General features: G+C 43.9%; 1 protein-coding gene across 3 annotated transcripts in view; it reads right to left on the bottom strand.

Moving 5' to 3' along the window:
* Nucleotides 1-18,627, bottom strand: part of DIS3L2 (DIS3 like 3'-5' exoribonuclease 2) — a 299,279-nt gene that overhangs the window by 241,353 nt on the left and 39,299 nt on the right. For all 3 annotated transcript variants that reach the window (XM_074314980.2, XM_074314986.2, XM_074314989.2), the window contains exons 2-4: nt 13,403-13,542; nt 12,720-12,877; nt 4,557-4,610 (exon numbers count right to left, since the gene is read on the bottom strand). In XM_074314980.2, coding sequence (XP_074171081.2) covers nt 4,557-4,610; nt 12,720-12,877; nt 13,403-13,445 — 255 coding nt within the window. In that variant the 5' untranslated portion in view covers nt 13,446-13,542. The remainder of the gene's footprint in view (nt 1-4,556; nt 4,611-12,719; nt 12,878-13,402; nt 13,543-18,627) is intronic.

Genomic DNA, 18,627 nt, shown 5'->3' with positions numbered 1-18,627 from the left:
AGGTGATTACTATGACATTTTAATGTTAAAATTAGCATTCCAAATTCACCAACCTCTCCTCCCCGCCGCCATGGGATTTTAGACACTCAGCAATTTTTATGGTTTCCAGTTACAAACCATTAGAGATCTTTTAGAAGTCTTTCTGTTCAACTTCCAATCTAGCCATGGGCTGGCAGCTGTGGCCTGCACACGTTGCCAAACCTGACCCACCCGAGTCCCCGAGGAACTGCTACCGTGTTAGCCACAAAGACTGAACCATTACTGTAGTTGACCTCAAGACAAGCTTCTCAGAGAAATAAGGAAAAGGCAACCAGTAAGCGGAGAGTGAACAGCTGAAGTCTGCCATCACATCGCCAGTCACTGCCTTCTGCAAGGTATAAAGCAATGGGATCTCTCCCACTTCCTAAGAATGAAAAGAGAGCTGTCTGTATGTAGGTCATGCTACCCACTATCATGTGTCAAAACAGGCACTGAGATGCCCCATCGTAAGCAGTTGCACCGCCCTTAGACAGCACAGAGATTCAGGATGATAAGATGCTGATTTGTCACGTTTCTATCCCCAGAAACCAAGAAAAGCAGGGCTGAGTGGAACCTCAGACAACACACAAATTCATAGATATTGCATCACTACTCATCTCGTCCTTGATTCATTCAGAAGCCTGTATCTATTGCTGAATCTCTTACTTTAAAGATATTAAACTTGGGAACACCTCAATATTAAAAGTCTGAGTCATCCTCTTAACCACTTTTTAAGGCCAAAGGGTTCAGCCTTTCCTCTGAATGCCAGAAGACTTGCTTTAGCCATCAGACAGAATAGAAAAATAGGATAACGTATAATAAACAACCCTGGAGGAAATCAACAGGCGTCTGGGGATAATCTAACTAAATACACAGGAGGCTGGAAGGGGGAAGACAACCCAAGGATGCCATAATGGTCATAGCATCTCTCATCAATGGAACAGATCCTTTTGGACCAGAAATAAATTCCACAAACGTGCAAAGATTGCCTCCCGTGACAAGATGCACCAAAACATTATAGAAGAGGGAGATAGTAGAGGCAATAAATTACATGTAGATAAATCCCATCACTGGTCTGGATTTCTGAGTAGACACAGCTCACATCCATGTCTAGTTACACTGGTGGAGTAGTAATATTGCTACTGCAATTCTGCACCAAGATAATTCAGAATGGAAACTATGCTTTTTGTAAAAAGCCAGGTTTTACACTGGGTCCATTTCTCCTCTTTATCTTATCCCCGAATAGGATAAAGAGGCATCTCAATAACATCAAAGTATCTTGGTTTGCCTCTAAGTCTATAGCTTACTTTTACTGAGAACCCCAGGAGACTGGCCGGCATACATATCCCACGTATTTTGGGTTTGTCGTAAGAAAATGAAAATCAACTTTCTATCAGTAGAAATTATAATAAATCTGAGTCAAGTTCCCCAAAAACAAAGTACTTTTTTAAACCTGATGGTCAACTCACTATTCCTAGCCTAGACTTAAGTAGACATTTTAACATAACAAATGACATTGTGTAAGTTCTCAATCATCTTTAGAGTCTGTGAGGAATAAACCTATACATTTTCATCTAATCTAGTCTATTTTTGTCTCTCCAAAAACTAGAATTGTAAAGTTGTAAGAAACATCAGACAATATTTAACCCACCCCCTCATTTTACAAATAAGGAAACTTCTCTCTGTCTTAGTGGCAGAGCAGAGGCTACATATTCCTTGATACCAACTCTTGTCCTTCTTCTCCTGCCAAAGCAGGGACGGTGACACATAGGCCCTGGTCCTGGCCTCCTACCTCCTAGTCTACCAGTGAGCATCTCTGCAGCTCACGCAAGTTCACACTAGACATGGATGTGAGCTGTGTCTACTCAGAAATCCAGACCAGTGATGGGATTTATCTACATGTAATGTATTGCCTCTACTATCTCCCTCTTCAATTGCTTTCGAGAATGCTTCTAAAACCTGAAACGGACCCAAAAACCCACAAAACTAGAATGCAGGATTGTTCCAGGGTCCAAAACCAGGGTATCTACAGTCACTTTAAATGGGCTTTGACAGAGCTGTTACAGTCTGTCCTGAATTACTTAGAGGTGAATCGCTTAGCATTTTTTCTCCCTCTGTAACAATATTACTACTCCACCAGTGGCCAGACAGGAGTATAAAAGAGGTATAGAAATAAGCCAATCCTAAAATCACAACAGTCTAAAAAAATTCTACATAGGACATGCCAGGAATACAATTTCAAGTAGAACAATTTGAGCTTTTGAAACATCAGTAACTTCTGCTACTGAACTGCCCTGAACACACCAGATTAAACAGTGGCAACACATCGACTGCAAATGTCAATCACATGGAACCTAGACCTGCCCCACACTGTTAGGACCTCTGCTCCAGCCACACCCCTCCCCATCAGGTATGGCGATCTCAGGGCCAAGTGCATGATTGTCCCCATTTATATTCAGCCCCAAGCCCACTTCCAGGGCATATACAGGAACCTTCCCAAAGGCAAACCACATCACAGGTGGCACCCCCTGGATTTGACAGGTGGCTAAAGGGTCAGTATTTCTACTGATAGAGCCTGGACAGTGGGATAAGATGCCCACACGGGTGTATACAAGGGCCCTCGCTGAATGGGGGTGGGCAGCAAAGAGGGGACAGGAAGCCAGGATTGGAAAGGGAAGAGGGACAGGCCAGGGATAGACCCCGCCCCCTCCGCCCCCCACATGCAGCCACTTTTCAGCATAGAGTTCCAAGGAATCCGAGAAATCTACATTTGAACCCAGGTACATGGAGGTATATTGGCAAGAAATAGATTTTATTTGTCCTGAATGTATTTTACTTAACTTTTTGTTAATGTGATTTATAACTTTTCAATATTTAATGCGCGGTATGTGTGCCTGTTTGTACTTTTGTCCTGGCCCCACACTTGTCAGAAGCCATCCTAACAGGGATCTAACTTAGGGAAATTCAATAACATGTAGTCAGGGAAGAGAAAGCGAGCTGTAACGTTTTCAAAATGCTGTGTTAAGTTTTCCTAATCATTCCATTCAGTGAGAACAAGCCTCAGTGAGCACAGAAGGGAGAAGTGAACTCTGCTCAGTTCCCAGGTGCCTCTCAGGATGAATTCCTTCCTGCACTGGGTGAGATTCTCATGCTGAAAAATCCATGTTTCTCACACACCGGGGCCCCTAATATAACCGAGCTGCTGCAACTGGTATGCCAGCAAAGAGTCATTCTTTTTAACGTGGAGAAAACGCTGATTATGCAGGACTTACTGAGACGGTTTATCTGTCTCTAATATGGCATACTAAGAGACTTTCATGGGTAATTCTTATGATTACTGACTGTGACTTTCACCTTCTGAGCAAACTCTGGAATGTAACACCCATGGAAACTGCTTCCGCTGTATGACGGAACTGCTCCTGCAGCTAAGTTACTATTTCAGAGCTGACCTTCAATTCTACAACCCAAGTACCAAGGGGAGCATATAGACCACTTTCTGTCACAGGAACGGAATAGGACTCAGAGAGAACAATGTGACGTGTCAGTAGCACTTTTTATCTAATCCAGTGGGTAAGACATGAACTTGAGATACAAACGTAAATCCTCGGCTTCCGGGGAACAAGCGGAAAAATGGACTAACCCGACCTTGTTGAGAATAGGTCTTAAGGTTACTGTAGCAATAACAAAATAACACCTATGAAGTACGTGACTGAGCTTGTATACTCACTAAACCTGTCATTTAACATAATGGACTACGTTAACTGCAATATACGCGTATGGATTCCATTTCCTCATCTACAAGCAAAAGTTTGTTCCTACGGTCTCTTCTGCTTTGAAAAATTTATAATTCTATGGTTATCCTATTTATGGCGTCCTGGAAAAGTCAGGTCAGGAATGTAAGAACACAGCTCTCCCAGCTTTGCACAAGTAAGCCTTATTCAGAGACCTGCAGCTAACTGCATGTCAGAGTGAACTTACCTTAACAGGACAGAGCCTGTTAACATGAGTCATGAACAGAAGGAAGGGTATAAAGACCCAATGATAAAGGGCCTCGTACTGAGTCCTATCACCTGCAGAAAAGTGAAGTGAGAAACTCTGGCCACCCCCCTCCCAAGGAAAAGCATTACGTATTATTTTTGGACAAATTTGCAGATTAGCTCATACAGTAGATCGAAAGTAGATAGCATATTTGTTTAGGAAAGATTAACTTAAATCAGTGGAAAACCCATAAATCCTTTTAAGCTATAAACCAAGGGCGTCCAATTACACGAATGGGTGGGTGTCTGCATGGGTTCAGCTGCTCTCCGCCGCCTGGTAACAAATGCCATCCCTTTCATTTGAAGTGTGATTTTAAGACTAGCAGAAAGGCTTGTTAACCAAAGGCAAATTTTGTTTATTTAAATTTGAAACAAATCCTTGCCCATCCTCAATTTTGTTTTACTACTTGGCTTTTTGGTTAGAATATATGATTTCGGTTTCAGGGCACATCTAAAAAATTAAATGTGACATTAAGTTTATTATAAAGTTATTGAACTTACCGGGGAAGGAATGAAGGCTTCATGAAACTTCTTTGGATTAATTCTCAATACACCCTTTAAAATAAAAAATAAAATCTATGAAAATTTAACTCGTCATATACACTTAAGACTTTTCCATACTTCTGTTATTCTCCAATAAAAAGTTTTTAAAGTAATGAAACAGTTCGATTTAGGAGACAATTTAGATGTGTGAGAACTACTCCCGCGATGCGTGAAATGTGATCTGCACTGACACCTACAGCACAGGGTCCCTCAGAACCGGAAAGCTGGCACTGCCACCCTGCTGGGTACAGGCAGAGCTCCGCGTGGATGGGAGAGTGGCAGCCATGGGACCTCATGTGCCCCTATGTGCCAGTCCTCAAATTTAAACCCTTATTTTCAGAACAAGGTGATCGGGGAATGATGCCTCACTACACAGTGGCCTTTCTAACTCTCGAAGACCTTTGCACAATTGCTTGTTTCTGTGACAATTTTCAAAGTGATCCTGGTGGATTTCCAACCTGGATACTTAGCCTCAAGGGACTGGATGCGTATTTTTTTACTCTGGCCCCTCTGCAGAGCTGAATGAGTCAGTAATTCAAAATGGTCCAGAACCACTCTTAACGTAAATGGGAATTCTGGCTCCAACAGCCAGGCCACCCAGTCTGCCTCCAACTTCATGTTATTCCAGCACCAAATCAGGGTCTGCTTCTATTTATGCGCAGGGGTACAGAAGGGGGCTGTCTTCAATAACAGGTCAGGATTCCAGGCTCTTGCAGGAAGCTGTAACCCTCCCCACTTCCAGCTGCATTTGAAGGCCACTGGAACACATGGATGGAGGCAGTTATTTTCCTAAGAGCCAGACTCAAAGAGTGTCTTGAGAAAGTGTTTTCAATGACATGTCCCCCTAAAATGTTGAAAGACTCAAAGATACAAAATGAACCAAGTAAGTAAGGGCATAAAATAAAGCAGAAAATAATTCTTTCTTTCACTGGCACACTGTGTGTAAATTACAAATTTCCATGCAACAATTTATACCACTGTTAACATCCCAAGTAGACCACCACAAATGATCATTCAGTCCTTAATTCCATAATTATTTACTGAATTCTATGTTCAAGACCCTGAGGCGGACAACGTGGGAGACAGAGTGACGACCAAGCTCAGTCTCTGTTATGAAGGAAAACGCGAATGCCGGGAGGGCACAGCTTCCTCTCAGCTGGAGGCACCAGAAAAGCTCCAGAGACAGCGTCTGACCTGGTCCTTGATGGAGGAGCAAACACTGCAGATAAAGCAGAAGGGAAATACAGGCCGAGGACACGGAGAAGCAAGAGTGGTTAAGAGGGCAACTACTCTTCTCCATTCAGGCTGGACCTCTGCTTAGGGGAAGAGATAGAGGGGCCGGAAGAAAAGGCTGGCGCAGCTGCCCGCGGCCAGACTCTCTTCATGAAACTGCCACGGCAGTGTCACTTGTAGGACAGTTATTTCTTGTTGGGGGAGGGAGGCAAAAGGCTCGCTGCATTTACCCTAAATATTCATCCACTCACTCGACCAACACTCCCTGGTGGCCATGGGACAGGCAGTGCCACACGATGGGACACACCGGCGAGCAGTAACAGCCTCTCCCTAACAGAGCACACAGTCTAATCCGGAAGACTCTCCAAATCAAAGTAAATTCACTGAAGTTAAGTATTTTTAAAAATTCATTTTCTGATTCCAGGCGTTTCTTTCTGACCGAAGCTTTTGTGTGTATTTTAAGTTTTATATTTTTCAATTGCTGGTCTTCTATTATTCCTTCTAAGCTCAGCGAATGGTTAGTCCATGAAGAAGCATAGAGACGACAATGCCCTTTATTCCAGGGCACTTAGGCCAAGGACGGGCTCAGGAGAAAGAGGCAGGTTGCTCAGGGCTTTATCTAAGCTCTATTTAAAAGAAGAGATATTAATTAAAAGGACCTTGAAGACTCTATTCTTAATTGTCTATCCCAAACTTCCTGAGGTATAAAAGCAAACAGGGAAGGACAGAAGCTTTGTTCAAGAAAAACATTTGCAATATGACTGGAGCTTACTCTACCTCAGGAACAAGACCCCTTTGGGAGTGTAGTTCACTTCTTAGGAAGAAGATACTCTAACAGAGTTCCTTAGTGGACCAGAGTCATTCCCACAGCCTGATGGAAGAAGCTGTCAGCAAAATATGTCACAAAACAGTCTTTGAACGAAAAGACTTCCAGCAGATGTTCTGTCGTCCTCACCTAAAGCCCAGGACTTCCACTGCCATCGCTTTACGACCATGAACTAACGTGTCCAATCCCTCATCTCTCATCTTCTCCTCAGCCCTTTCCTGGGCCTGGAACTCAATCAGGAAGGCTCCTGCGTTCTCCATCTTGTCTGTCTGCTTCTGCGCCTCCTGTCTTAACCAAAACCTGGCTGTCCCTGCTACGATCGCTTCCCTTGAAATGCTCTCAAAGGGAACCTGTTTTTCTCTCTCCTGGTCCATGTATGTCAGGGACCAGAGGAAGAATGTCCCTCCCCATTGTGGCCTTTCACATTGTTTTGCCTCCATCCTCTGCCAGACCCCCAGGTCCTCTGACGTTCACACCATTAGCTCCTGCTATACCTCCTGGGTGCTGTCACCTTCAGACTGTACCCCTCATAGGCTGATACTTTGACTCCTAGCTCACTGTCTTCTTCTCCAACCCCATTCCTCCAAACACTTAATGGGGCTTCACATCCATGTGGGTGACCAGGCAGCCCTCGCCAGTCATTCTAGCCCCCTTTTCCTCCACCTAACTCTAGTCTCTCTCTCCCATGTTCACAAGCCTGTATCTATCTTGTCCCCATTGCTAATTACACCACCTCCAAACACAAACAATCAAACATCACACTTTCTGATCATAGGCTGCTGGCCTTCCAGCTCACTTAAGGTAGAAACCCCCCTCCGACAATTCTCTGTTTTCACTAAGACGTCCCACCCATGCACCTGACCGCAATCTTACCAGTCATCATCCTCCCACTACGTTTATTCCCTTCCTTGGCTACCTAGCTACCATGGCCTGTCATTACCTCCTGCGCTTGCAAACCCTGAGCCTTGGATCAACTGTTGCTCTAATGTGCAACTAGCGAAACCTCACTCTCAGGTGACCCCAACTGTATGCCTTCTCCATGCCTACACCCAAGGAGCTGAGTGTTACTGTAGAAATATACCACACCGCTGGCTAACTGGCCTAACTTGGCAATCACAAACATGTTTGACTTGGCTTACAGGATGTTTGGGAATGCTGAAAACTGCAGAATTTCACACATAAATATGTATTTCCAGATTTTCTTGCAACATCAGTTAACCCCACATGGCAGCAACCAGCTGAGGTGAATGAGCAGCTCTTACAGCAAATAACACTTGTACCAGTTTACTACGTGTCACACACTGTTTTAAGAGCTTTCTATCTATTCCACTAATTTAACCCTGCAAACAACTCTATGAAGCCAGTACTGTTATTCTTTCTCACAAATGAGAAAACTGCGGCCGGCGTGGTGCCCACTTTCACAGCACATTCACGTCCAAGCAGCTGGCTCCAGAGGCCTTGACCGGATCTGCTGTGGACTGTCCGTCCGCCTGCCACAGACACCCGGGGCCCTCTTCCCTCGCTGACGCCGCCTGCTCCCTTCCCCTCAGCCTTCCCGATGGGCGTGAACGGAACACTGTCCACCCAGCCGCTCCACTCACACGCTCAGGCGTCCTCCTCCCTTCCTCCCCTGCCTCACCTTCCACACGTCACCCAGCAGCGTGCCACGCCAGTCCTGCTTCCACCCCCTTGTTCGCACCTCCATATTTTCTTGCCTGTGTATTCTGACGGCCTCCTACACGCTCTCCCAGCTTCCACTGTAGTCTATTTGTCATACAACCACCAGAGAGATGTTTTTAAAGCATAAAATAGATCATGTCCTCCCCCTGTTCAATCCCCTTCAGCGACTCCCCACCATTCTTTAAATAAAATCCAACTCTCCAAATCCGCCTTGAGACCCGACATGACTTGGCAGCCGCCTAACTCGCCGACTTACTCCTGTATCGTAATTCCCTTCGCTCACCATGTCCAGCAGGCTTCCCTCTTGGTCCTCAAAAACACCCAGCCTTTTTCTGCTTGCCATTCTTCCACTAGCTCATCTCTCTGCCATAATGTTCTTTTCCTAATTCTTCAAAGGGCTGGTTCATTCTCACCCTCCAGGTCTCAACTCAGAGATCACCTCCTCACAGGGGATTCCAGAACTCCTCGGAAGCTGGGATTTCCTCTTTTTCTTTTTAGTTGTTTTGGCTTACCTCCCTGAACGAAGCGCCTCTCTGTTAGATGCTTGGCATTTAATAGGTAGGCAAGAAACAGTGTTGAGCTAATTAACTGATAATGTCTACAGAGCTGAGTTTCTCTCACCAGCCCCGGTATGAATCTTATGAACGTCACCTGTTCCTTCTAAATCACTGCACAGCCCACTGTGCTGGCTCCTTTATTCTTCTCTGAAATTCACACCCAAATGTTCCCCAGCTGATTTCACTCTTAACAAATGGTGAAGGTCCTAGAAACAGGTCACCTGTCCTGTCTTCCTGAACTAGGATTTCTTTTGAGGTGCAATAATAACTACACCAATATTCTATTCTAGGGGGCACTCTGACATCATGCCTCAGGCAGCTCTGGGGGCTCAGCCTGAACCACCTTTAGACAAAGCATCATCTGGGATTGTGATACCAACCTATTCTATCATCTTCTAACCATGTCACTTTGGTCATCACCCCAAATCTGAGCCCTTTCCAAGACTGCCTATCCCATTGTCTCGTTTCTCCCAACATCTCCTGTAACAACCTCCCAACACTGTATCTAGAGAGAGAGAAAGGACGGATGTTCTTTGATGCGAGAACTTGTTTATTAAAAAAAAAAAAAGTCAAACTACATGCACATGATCAAGGGTAACTGGGGAGCAGTCCAAATACCAGGAAGAGATTTCTTTGGTTACGATGGACTCCTCTTCCCCACAGAGAGCAAAACAAGACTGAAATGTCAAATTACTGGTCAAAGTATTGAAAACAAATACAAATATTATTCTATTCCTATTTTAAAATATCTTCTTAACACCTCTCAAGGAAAGTTTCTTCTCTGGATGGCGAGAAGAAAAAGGATATCACAATATACTTAAGTTTGACTACAAAAGTTAACAAATGCTTATATATAATAAGTTTAATTTTCTCCAACAGCTTTCAAATATCTTTTATTGCCTAGCTTTTTACCTTAGCCATCAAGGCCTGCACACATAAAGTTTCTATCAGAAAGCAGATGGACTCTGTTTCTCTGTCTAAGAAAATCTTATTTACAGTGTTGTATATTTCACACAGTGACCTCATATCTGGAACCCGTTCCTTTCCCCATCTGCAAAGAACAACTGTTCTCATCTGTGGCGGGGGGAGGCTCTGGCTGCAGAGTCTCATGATGTCACAGGCCAGGAGGAATCACTTAAAAACTGGGAATAAGAGTTGTCCTATTGATCAGCTTTTTGTCTTGTTTTATTTTAATATCAGCAGAGAGCTGCTTCAAAAGCAAAAATTAATAGGCGGGAACCAAAACAATACCACTGCAGAATATTTCCCTCACCCTATGTCTGTAAATTCTATAACCAAAACTGTAAGTAATTTTTCTTTCAATTTAGAACAACTGAGGTTCCCCTCACTCTTCTTGATACTTTAATTCGGTCAGTAAATAAATATTTATTCAATATAAACTTATTAAGCATCAGTCAAATGCCAGTCACTGAGCTAATCTGGCTGTAAGACACGACCCTGCCCACAAGGAAGTGAACAGTCTATCTGAGGAAGCATAAATGTCAGGAATTGGTAATAGGTTTAGAACATCCAGCATGATTACATCAGACCATGGGAGGAAGCGTTCCGAGCACCAGGAACAGCATGCATACAGCATGCACAGAGTTACAGAGGCATCAAAGGGCAGAGTTTTCACAGGAAACTCTGAAGATGAGGGTGAATGGAGCACAGCATACCTGGAGGAGAGCACGGGAGAAAAGAATGGAAAGGCACAACGGGTCACATACGTGAGCCAAGATGAGAGCCAAGAAACTGGAGATGAAACGGAGTTGTGTCTGAGCTGAATGATAAACTGCAAATGAACGGATTTATCAATGGACAAATGTCCAACTCTCCTGAGAGGCCTTGTCAAAGAAATCCAAGGGAAGCTTTACGAAAAAGCCAATAGTACCTCCAAAGTCAGAAAGATCAACACATTTGTTAAAAACAGTTTTCCATCTCAAAAATCTGAAAATGGAACTACCTTATGATCCAGCAATCCCACTCCTAGGTATCTATCCGGAGAAATCCAAAACTCCAATTCAAAAATCTTTATGCACTCCTATGTTTATTGCAGCACTATACACAATAGCCAAGACCTGGAAACAACTGAAATGCCCATCGGTAGACGACTGGATTAAGAAACTGTGGCACATTTATACAATGGAGTATTACGCAGCCATAAAGAAGAAAGAAATTTTACCATTTGCAACAACATGGATGGACCTAGAGAACATTATGTTAAGTGAAATAAGTCAGACAGAGAGAGACAAATACCATATGATCTCATTTATATGCGGAATCTAAAGAAAAGAATAAGTGAATGAACTAATCAGAGACAGTTTTGGAAACATGGAGGAAAAACTGAGGGTTGCTAGAGGGGTGGGGGGGTGGGGATAAGGGGAAGGTGAGAGGATTAGAAAATAGTCGGTAACCACAAGATGGTCATGGGGTTTTGAAAATTAATTTGGGGAACGTACAGAGGGATAGTGGATGGGGGGAGGGGGGTTCACACAGTGTGAGGGATATAAATGATAAACTTCTAAGTTTTGCTTTGTCTTGTGCACCTGAAACTAATAAAAAATAAATAAATAGATAGATAGATAGATATTACCAGAAAACTTAAAAAAAACCAAAAAACAGTTTTCCATTCAAGAGTCTACACTAATCACATGTACACTTGAGCACAGGTAAATACAAAAAGCTGATAAAAAGGAAGAGAATATGACAGTATCTATTAATTGGCTGGATCTTCAGCCAAAAACACAAACACAGAAGCTGGGGTCTCAGAATGAGAGAAAACGGAACACAGTCAACATTTTTTAGTGAGCCAGGTACACATGGAATACTTCTACACTAAGCCAAGAATTATGAATGGACTTAATTCACAGAATATGTGGCCCTGCCTCCCTCTCCATCTCATCACCACTATCTGCTCACATTTTATGCCTAAGGAGACCTGAGCTGCCTTACTCCATACTGTTTCCCAAGTTCATGTTTTCATTAGTGCCACTGCCTCTCCAAACCTTCTTCCCACACACAGACCACTCATTGAATAGGTCCAATCTAGTCATCCTTCAATGTCCACTGCAGGTGTCAGCTCCCTGAGTTTGCCCCAACCATTCTCCCATACACCCTGGCCACACTTTTATCTGAGCACTTACCATCTGCCCCCATCACTGCCTGCCCCCACTGGGCTGCAAGCTCAAAGCGCAGAAAGGCAGTCTCATCCCCCTCAGCCCGAGAGCACCCATGCACGAGCTGCTAACTACAAACTGTTCCGGGCTCACAGTGGATGCTCGATAAACATTTGCTGAGCCATTTGCTGCACTCGCTTGCAAAAGTATTTTGTAAACTATAAAGCACTCAACAAATACTGTCAGCTGCAGTTTACTGTTTCCTTTTCAACCTTATTCTCCGTCACTCAGCTTCCACGTGCTCAGGGCAGACTGAACCATCAGTGCTTCTTATAGCGAAAGCCTGTTCCCCACTTCTGGGTTAGTAGTTCACACTGGTCCCTCCGTTTATAAAGCTCTTTCCCTTCTCTTATTCAAATTGCACCAATCCTGGTTCCAATATATCCCAACCAATAAAACATTCCTAGACAACCCTAACCGGAAATAACGGCCCCTCCTCTCACATCTCAGAGCACTGCATCTGCCTCTGTCTTGGGGTGCTTATTACCGCTAATTAACTGTGCTGCAGGTCTAAGAAGTGGGGAGCCCTATGCCTGTTACGTCACCATTTCTCTCAAAGCACACAGCACAGAAAAAGAGTTTAATGAGTAAACAGGTTACGTCTGATTCCACATATTCCAGGAACAGCCTTCTAGTGTACGGTAAGCACCTGGATAAGGGTTCCTCTCTTCAAGCCTTCAGAGACATCCTCCTTGGACATGTAGGTTTCAAATATGCTCTTTTTCTTCCCTCGTATGGACTTGTTCTTTGACTTTTTGTCACCTGGCGAAGCACCAACACCATGTGGGCCAACCACAGAGGACACACCTAGAAACATGAGGCAGCAATCAACTCTTTCCTCCATCAAACATCTGTATTTTTAAAACTGGAGATATTTTACCCTTTTTTTTTTTTAATTTAGAAAGACCAACAAGAGCATTAAACTCGCTGATACTGACTTCACATCGCCACAGAAAAGGAAAGGATGGGTAAGGAGCATGAATAAATGTCCTCCGATGAGACCCGAGTTTTAAATCAGCATCACAACATGCACAGAACATAATCTGAATAGCGGGCTCAGTACGCTCTGCTGTCTATAGACACAAACTTTTTAAAACTAGGAATTACTAAAAGATTGCCACTTTTCTAGAGGAAATTCAATAGCTGTGATCAATATAACAATCAATTAACAAGAAACCATGCTTAATTCTAGAATGAGTAACACGGGAGAATATTTCACAGGTCACCAAAGGAATTACAATCCCCCTGAGTCCTAAGACCCGCCCTGTGCCCCCATTCCATTTGGATTTCTGGTCTCGTGATGCTCGACAGGCTCCATTTTCCTTTTACTACCTCTGGGGGTCCCCAGGTTCAGCCTGTAGTCAGGATGGCTCATTACTGCGTCCAAGGTCGCCTCTTCTCTCCAGATCCAGGGCGGCCTCCACGGCTCAGCTCCGAGTTCTTCCTGCCTTGAGGAGCTCAGTTGTCACGAGCTGAAACCAAAGAGAGACGGGTGACTGAAGAGCAATTACACTAGAGCTTCCCCTGCGCTCTCGGAAATTGAGTACTTGGATGGCAGAGGCAAGGTGGTCCCCTTCCCCGGGCCTGCCGTCACTGTTTCCTGGGCAGTCAAGCACACCATCTGCCCTGAGCTTCTTTTCAAGGCCTTCACCATCACCACGCTCGTTTTCTAGAGTGGATGAGACTGCCAAGAAAGGGTAAGCTGATACAGAAGAGGGCCTAGAACAAAATCTGGGTTTGGGCAACTTTTAGGAAATGCAACGAAGGAGGAAATATAACAAAGAAGCTAATAAAGATACCTGTCACAGGTATCACTAGCCTGCTTATGTGGGCCCCTTCCACTACAAACTTCCACGAATGGGGCAATGAGGTGGGAATTAAGGAGTTCTGCAGTTCTTTTCAGCTTTTGAAATACACAAGAGCAGGAGAGAATACGGTTGTGAGAAAACGGTACAAAGACCTAGAATCTGAAGGCTATCAGAAAATAAGTACCGAACTAGGGCTCAAGAATGTGGTATTTACTAAGTTTAACCTTGGACAACATGACGTTCCTCTACAAGAACAAGAAATCAACTCCTTAGAATTCATCAACAAAACCTAATTCACTGCCACAACCCGCTGTCCAAAACTACGCACGGAACCCCAGATGGGTCACTGGCTTTCAAAAAATGGAAACACTGTAGCTACACATCTATTTGCCTCCTCTTACCTGCTAGTCATCTGACCAGCAGCGCAGGCAGCTGCTTCTAAGGAACACCAGGCAGCTGCCTGGGTCAGCGGGCTGGAATAGGGGCCGGCAGCTGGCCCTGGCCTTCCACCTGGATGCTGAGCTTTCATCACAACGTGTACTTTCTACTCTCTGCTGGCCACCAGCCCAGGAGACAAGCCGATACGTGCAAATTTCCAAAATCCTAGTGGGCAGCCTTTATGCTTTCCCATAAAATGGATCAAGATGTCACTCTGAACATTGCTTCCATTTCCTCTAAATTTCCCACACACATCCTCTACCAAAATGATGTCATTTTTCTTTAAATTGAAATTAATACTAACTCAGGACAAAAGAAGCAACAGAGACAAAGGGTAATAAGCCACTTAGTGATATATGAAGAGCTTCAGAGATAAAGTCAAAAAGTTACGAGACCGGAGGGAAACAGATGTTCTTAGGGAAACAACAAGGTATTAATTAGGAAAGGCCCAAAGAGGAGTCCAGACTGTCTGATGGTCTAATGCAGAAATGCATTCATCCACTCGTCAATTCAACAAATGCTTCTGCAAGGCACTGTACTAGGTGAAATGAGACATGTGAAAGTTAATCAGATTTATAAAAATCGTATTGAACTAACAATACAAGTTGGGAAGGGATACCACCAATTTTTTTTTTTTTTTTTTTTAAGTGTGGGTAAATGTACATATGATGGGAGAGAAAGGGTATCTATCTCCAGGTCAGGAAATCTAAGACAGCTTCAGGAAAGATTTTAAGGAAGAACTGAGAATGTGAGAAAAGAATACTGCTGGCAAAAGGAAACCCCCCCCAAAAAAAAGAGAGAGACACAAACAGAAAAACACAGGCAGGTTCTTGCAACATTAATTCCATTTGGATAGAGTCCAGCCTATACGAAGGGAGGCAGTGGCAAGGAGATTAAAACAAGTTGGAAGATCCAGAAAAGCGGCCAGTTTTCAAAGGCAATAGGGAATTTCTGAAGCATGACTGAGCAGAGGAGAAGAGCAGATCAGAGTTGTGTTTCAGGAAAAATGAACCTGGCGCAGAACTCTGTCATCTGCAGGTGAGAAGGACGAGCAGCAGCTGCACCTTAGAGAGGACCTAGAAGAGCCTGGGGGAAAGGCAGGCCTGAATTAGAGTGAAACAGAGACCCTTAGCGTGATGCTACACAGGAAAACGCAGCACTTGGCAACCAGGCACATCTGGAGGGCAGCGGTGGCGATGGTGAGATTTCCAGCAAGGAGACGGGGTGATGATGAGAACATCACTAAATTAGAGAAAATGATGATTTCTACTCGGGGAATAACCTCTACACAAGGACATACGTATCTCTACCTACAACTCTACACCAAATACTTGGAAACTGGAGCATAACTTAGAAAGATAAATTAACCAGCCATTTACATAAAGATGGTAACCCAAAGTTTTCTAGAATGGATGAGCTTGCCAAGAAAGGGTAAGCTGACAGAAAAGGGCTTGGGACAAAACCTGGGTTAGGGCAACTTTTAGGAAATGCAAAGAAGTAGAAAATATAACAAAGAAGCTAGTAAAGATGTAGGGAAAGAACCAACAGTCAGATGTTAAAAAACCAGGGAGAAAAGAACTTCCGAAGGCGGACAGGTTTACGATCAGGGTTTGCACCCGCTGCTGAGTAAGAATACAGGTAACGGCAGCCCTGGGTAGGGCGCAGGTTTGGGGGCAAGCTGCAGGCAGGAGAAAGGCAATCCACAACAAGAGCCAGAATTGGGAAAGGGATACTGCATATCAAATCCTGATGTAGGCAAGAGTTCAACATTCAGAGGCGTTACTGCAGCTAAGTGAGATGGAGGTACAGAGATCTCGACTCAAATGCCCCGAGTTCAGCTGCCTCCGTAACTTTCCTTCACGGCAAATATCAGAGTTGTGTTTCAGTTGGTGTGATTTATACCTAATTTGTCTCTCTAGCTCAGGAAAATAAGGAATGTTTGGTTGGGTTCATCGGTAGAACCCCACTGGCTCCCATAGTACCTAGGATAGAATGGGTACTCACTAATCACTCCTTAAATGACTGAATGAGTTCTCATGAACAAGCAGTGAGAATACCAAGCAAAGCAAGGTCATTCAGGGAAACCACACTAAAAACAAGTCAACAAAGAATGGGGAAAAAACACAGGACCCAAGAAACAAATTTGGCAAGAAAAAGCCAGACAGCTGGGCAGGAAGTCAAAGCTTGCCTTTGGGTATCAAAGTACTGGAAGAAGATGGAAAGATTCCAAGTATATAAGATGCTAAGCAGAGGATGAACAAACAAGCAACCTTCCCCTCTTAGTGACATAGTTGTGAAGGCCCATTAACCCGGGAGAAATCCTGGGCACTCCTACCCTGCCACATTGAAAGCGCAAGTCAAGTTCTAATCATCACCAGCTTCCAGAATGAGGGCCACTGGTATACTGCCCAACTGCCCACTGGCTACCGGAGAGAGTGTTTACCATGGAAATAGCTGTACATGCTAAAGAGTTGGGCTGGGGTCAGGATGAACAGGCAGTAAGTGTCACATGGTACGGAAAAGCAGGAATGAGAAGGAAAGGGGGAAAGGCACTAGACTTGAGAAAGAGTAAATCTGAAGAAAGAAAGGATCTGGGTGAAAGAAGTGGTGTCTTGAGATGCTTTATACTCATATTCCCTAAACCTAGCACGATGCAAAATGCAGAGCAGGTGATCACAAAATTTAAATAAATGAAGCCTAATTGGGACAGAAACCAGGTTACAACAAATGTGTCCTATTGAGAAATATGAGCAGCAGGGCCAGAGTGAGGGTGAGGTAAGCAAGGCACCTGGGATGCCAAATGTATACAAGCAAAGCCCTCCGAGTACCAAGCCCTCTGTGCAGGCCTCTGACAGTGAGCGCCTCCTGACGTGCAGGGACTCTCAGCGTCTCACCCGCCTTACCCTCATCTTGGCCCTGATGAGTAGCAAGAGCAGGTGAAATTTCTGCACCTGGGTCATGCAGGAAACTCAAGGAGATTAATTCAAAAGAGAGGTTTAAAGAGTGAAAAGGTTGAGCCTATTCAGAAGCTAAGATGCAGCCAGTGGAAAGTAAGAGATGGTAAAAACAAGTGAAAGAGGTCGTAATCAATAGAAGGAGGCAGAAAAACAAAGAGGATAGGATTAAAATAAATCTCACCAAAATTAAAGAAATAAACAACTCACATTGTCAATCAATGGGAAACACACAAAATAGTCAACAAGTAATGTTAAGACATTACTTAACACCATTTTTAAAAATAGCCAATAGATCCCTACTTCGTAACATATTCTGAAATAAAATTCAGTTTGAATTAAATTTAAATGTTTAAAAATGAGACAAAGAGACTGAGAGAGAAAGGCCAGGGAGAAGGACGCCCAGAATGCCTGAATGAGGAGTTTGACAAATAGTATCCCCAATCACAAAAGTTGACAGAATTATCAAAACCAACCATTTAAGGATCTGAATATTGTCCAAAGACATACAACACATTGAGAAGTGTTTACTCAAGAAAACCTACTAAATCTCAGTCAGATTAGTGGGAACGTGTGGCGGTTTAGGCTGGGGCTCCCACCACCCCACACCCACTCCCACTCCTGGGTGTGGGGGTCCTTATAATGGGGCAGGGCAAACTGAAGACTGGCAGCTCCCCTGCCAGAGGCAGTTAGATTTCTCTGCAGTGGAGCAAGGAGAATTCCGTGCCCAGGGGCATTTTCAAAAACAATAGTGATTCAGGGGGGAAAATCTGGGAAGGCCAGTGTCACAGCTAGCCTGAGTTTGTCATGCTAGTTAGGGCAAGCACAAGAGATCAGCAGACCTTTGTAATGGCTTAGGGACCGGAGAGAGGGTCCTGTGTGCAGACTGGGGAGTTTCAAAATTTGGATTCCCTCTAGGGCCCAAAGTGGGGACACTGGACTTTTCTTCTTACCAATCCGTCCAGATCGGTCAAGGGGGAAGGAGAAGATGAAGCTTAAAATAAGTCAGTGGTCAAACATCTAAAATTGGAGCCAGACTCTTTATTATAAGTTCTGAATTTGGATTTATTTATTTTTTCTCAATTTTATTTTTTCTCTTCAGATAGTCTTGATTTATTGCCCCCCGCCCCCCCCGCTCCAGTTTTACTGATTCTTTCTTCTGCCAGGTCAAATCTGCTATTGAGCCTCTTGTGTGAATGTTTCATTTCAGTTATTCTACTTTTTAACTTTTTAACTTTAAAATGATTTCTACTTGGGGAATAACCTCTACACAAGGACATACATACCTCTACCTACAACTCTACACCGAATACTTGGAAACTGGAGCATAACTTAGAAAGATAAATTAACCAGCCAT

The sequence above is a fragment of the Rhinolophus sinicus genome, chromosome 17 (genome assembly GCF_057876585.1).
Source record: "Rhinolophus sinicus isolate RSI-liver-muscle chromosome 17, RSI-T2T, whole genome shotgun sequence".
Lineage (NCBI taxonomy): Eukaryota > Metazoa > Chordata > Mammalia > Chiroptera > Rhinolophidae > Rhinolophus > Rhinolophus sinicus.
This window is presented reverse-complemented; position numbering and strand designations above follow the sequence as displayed.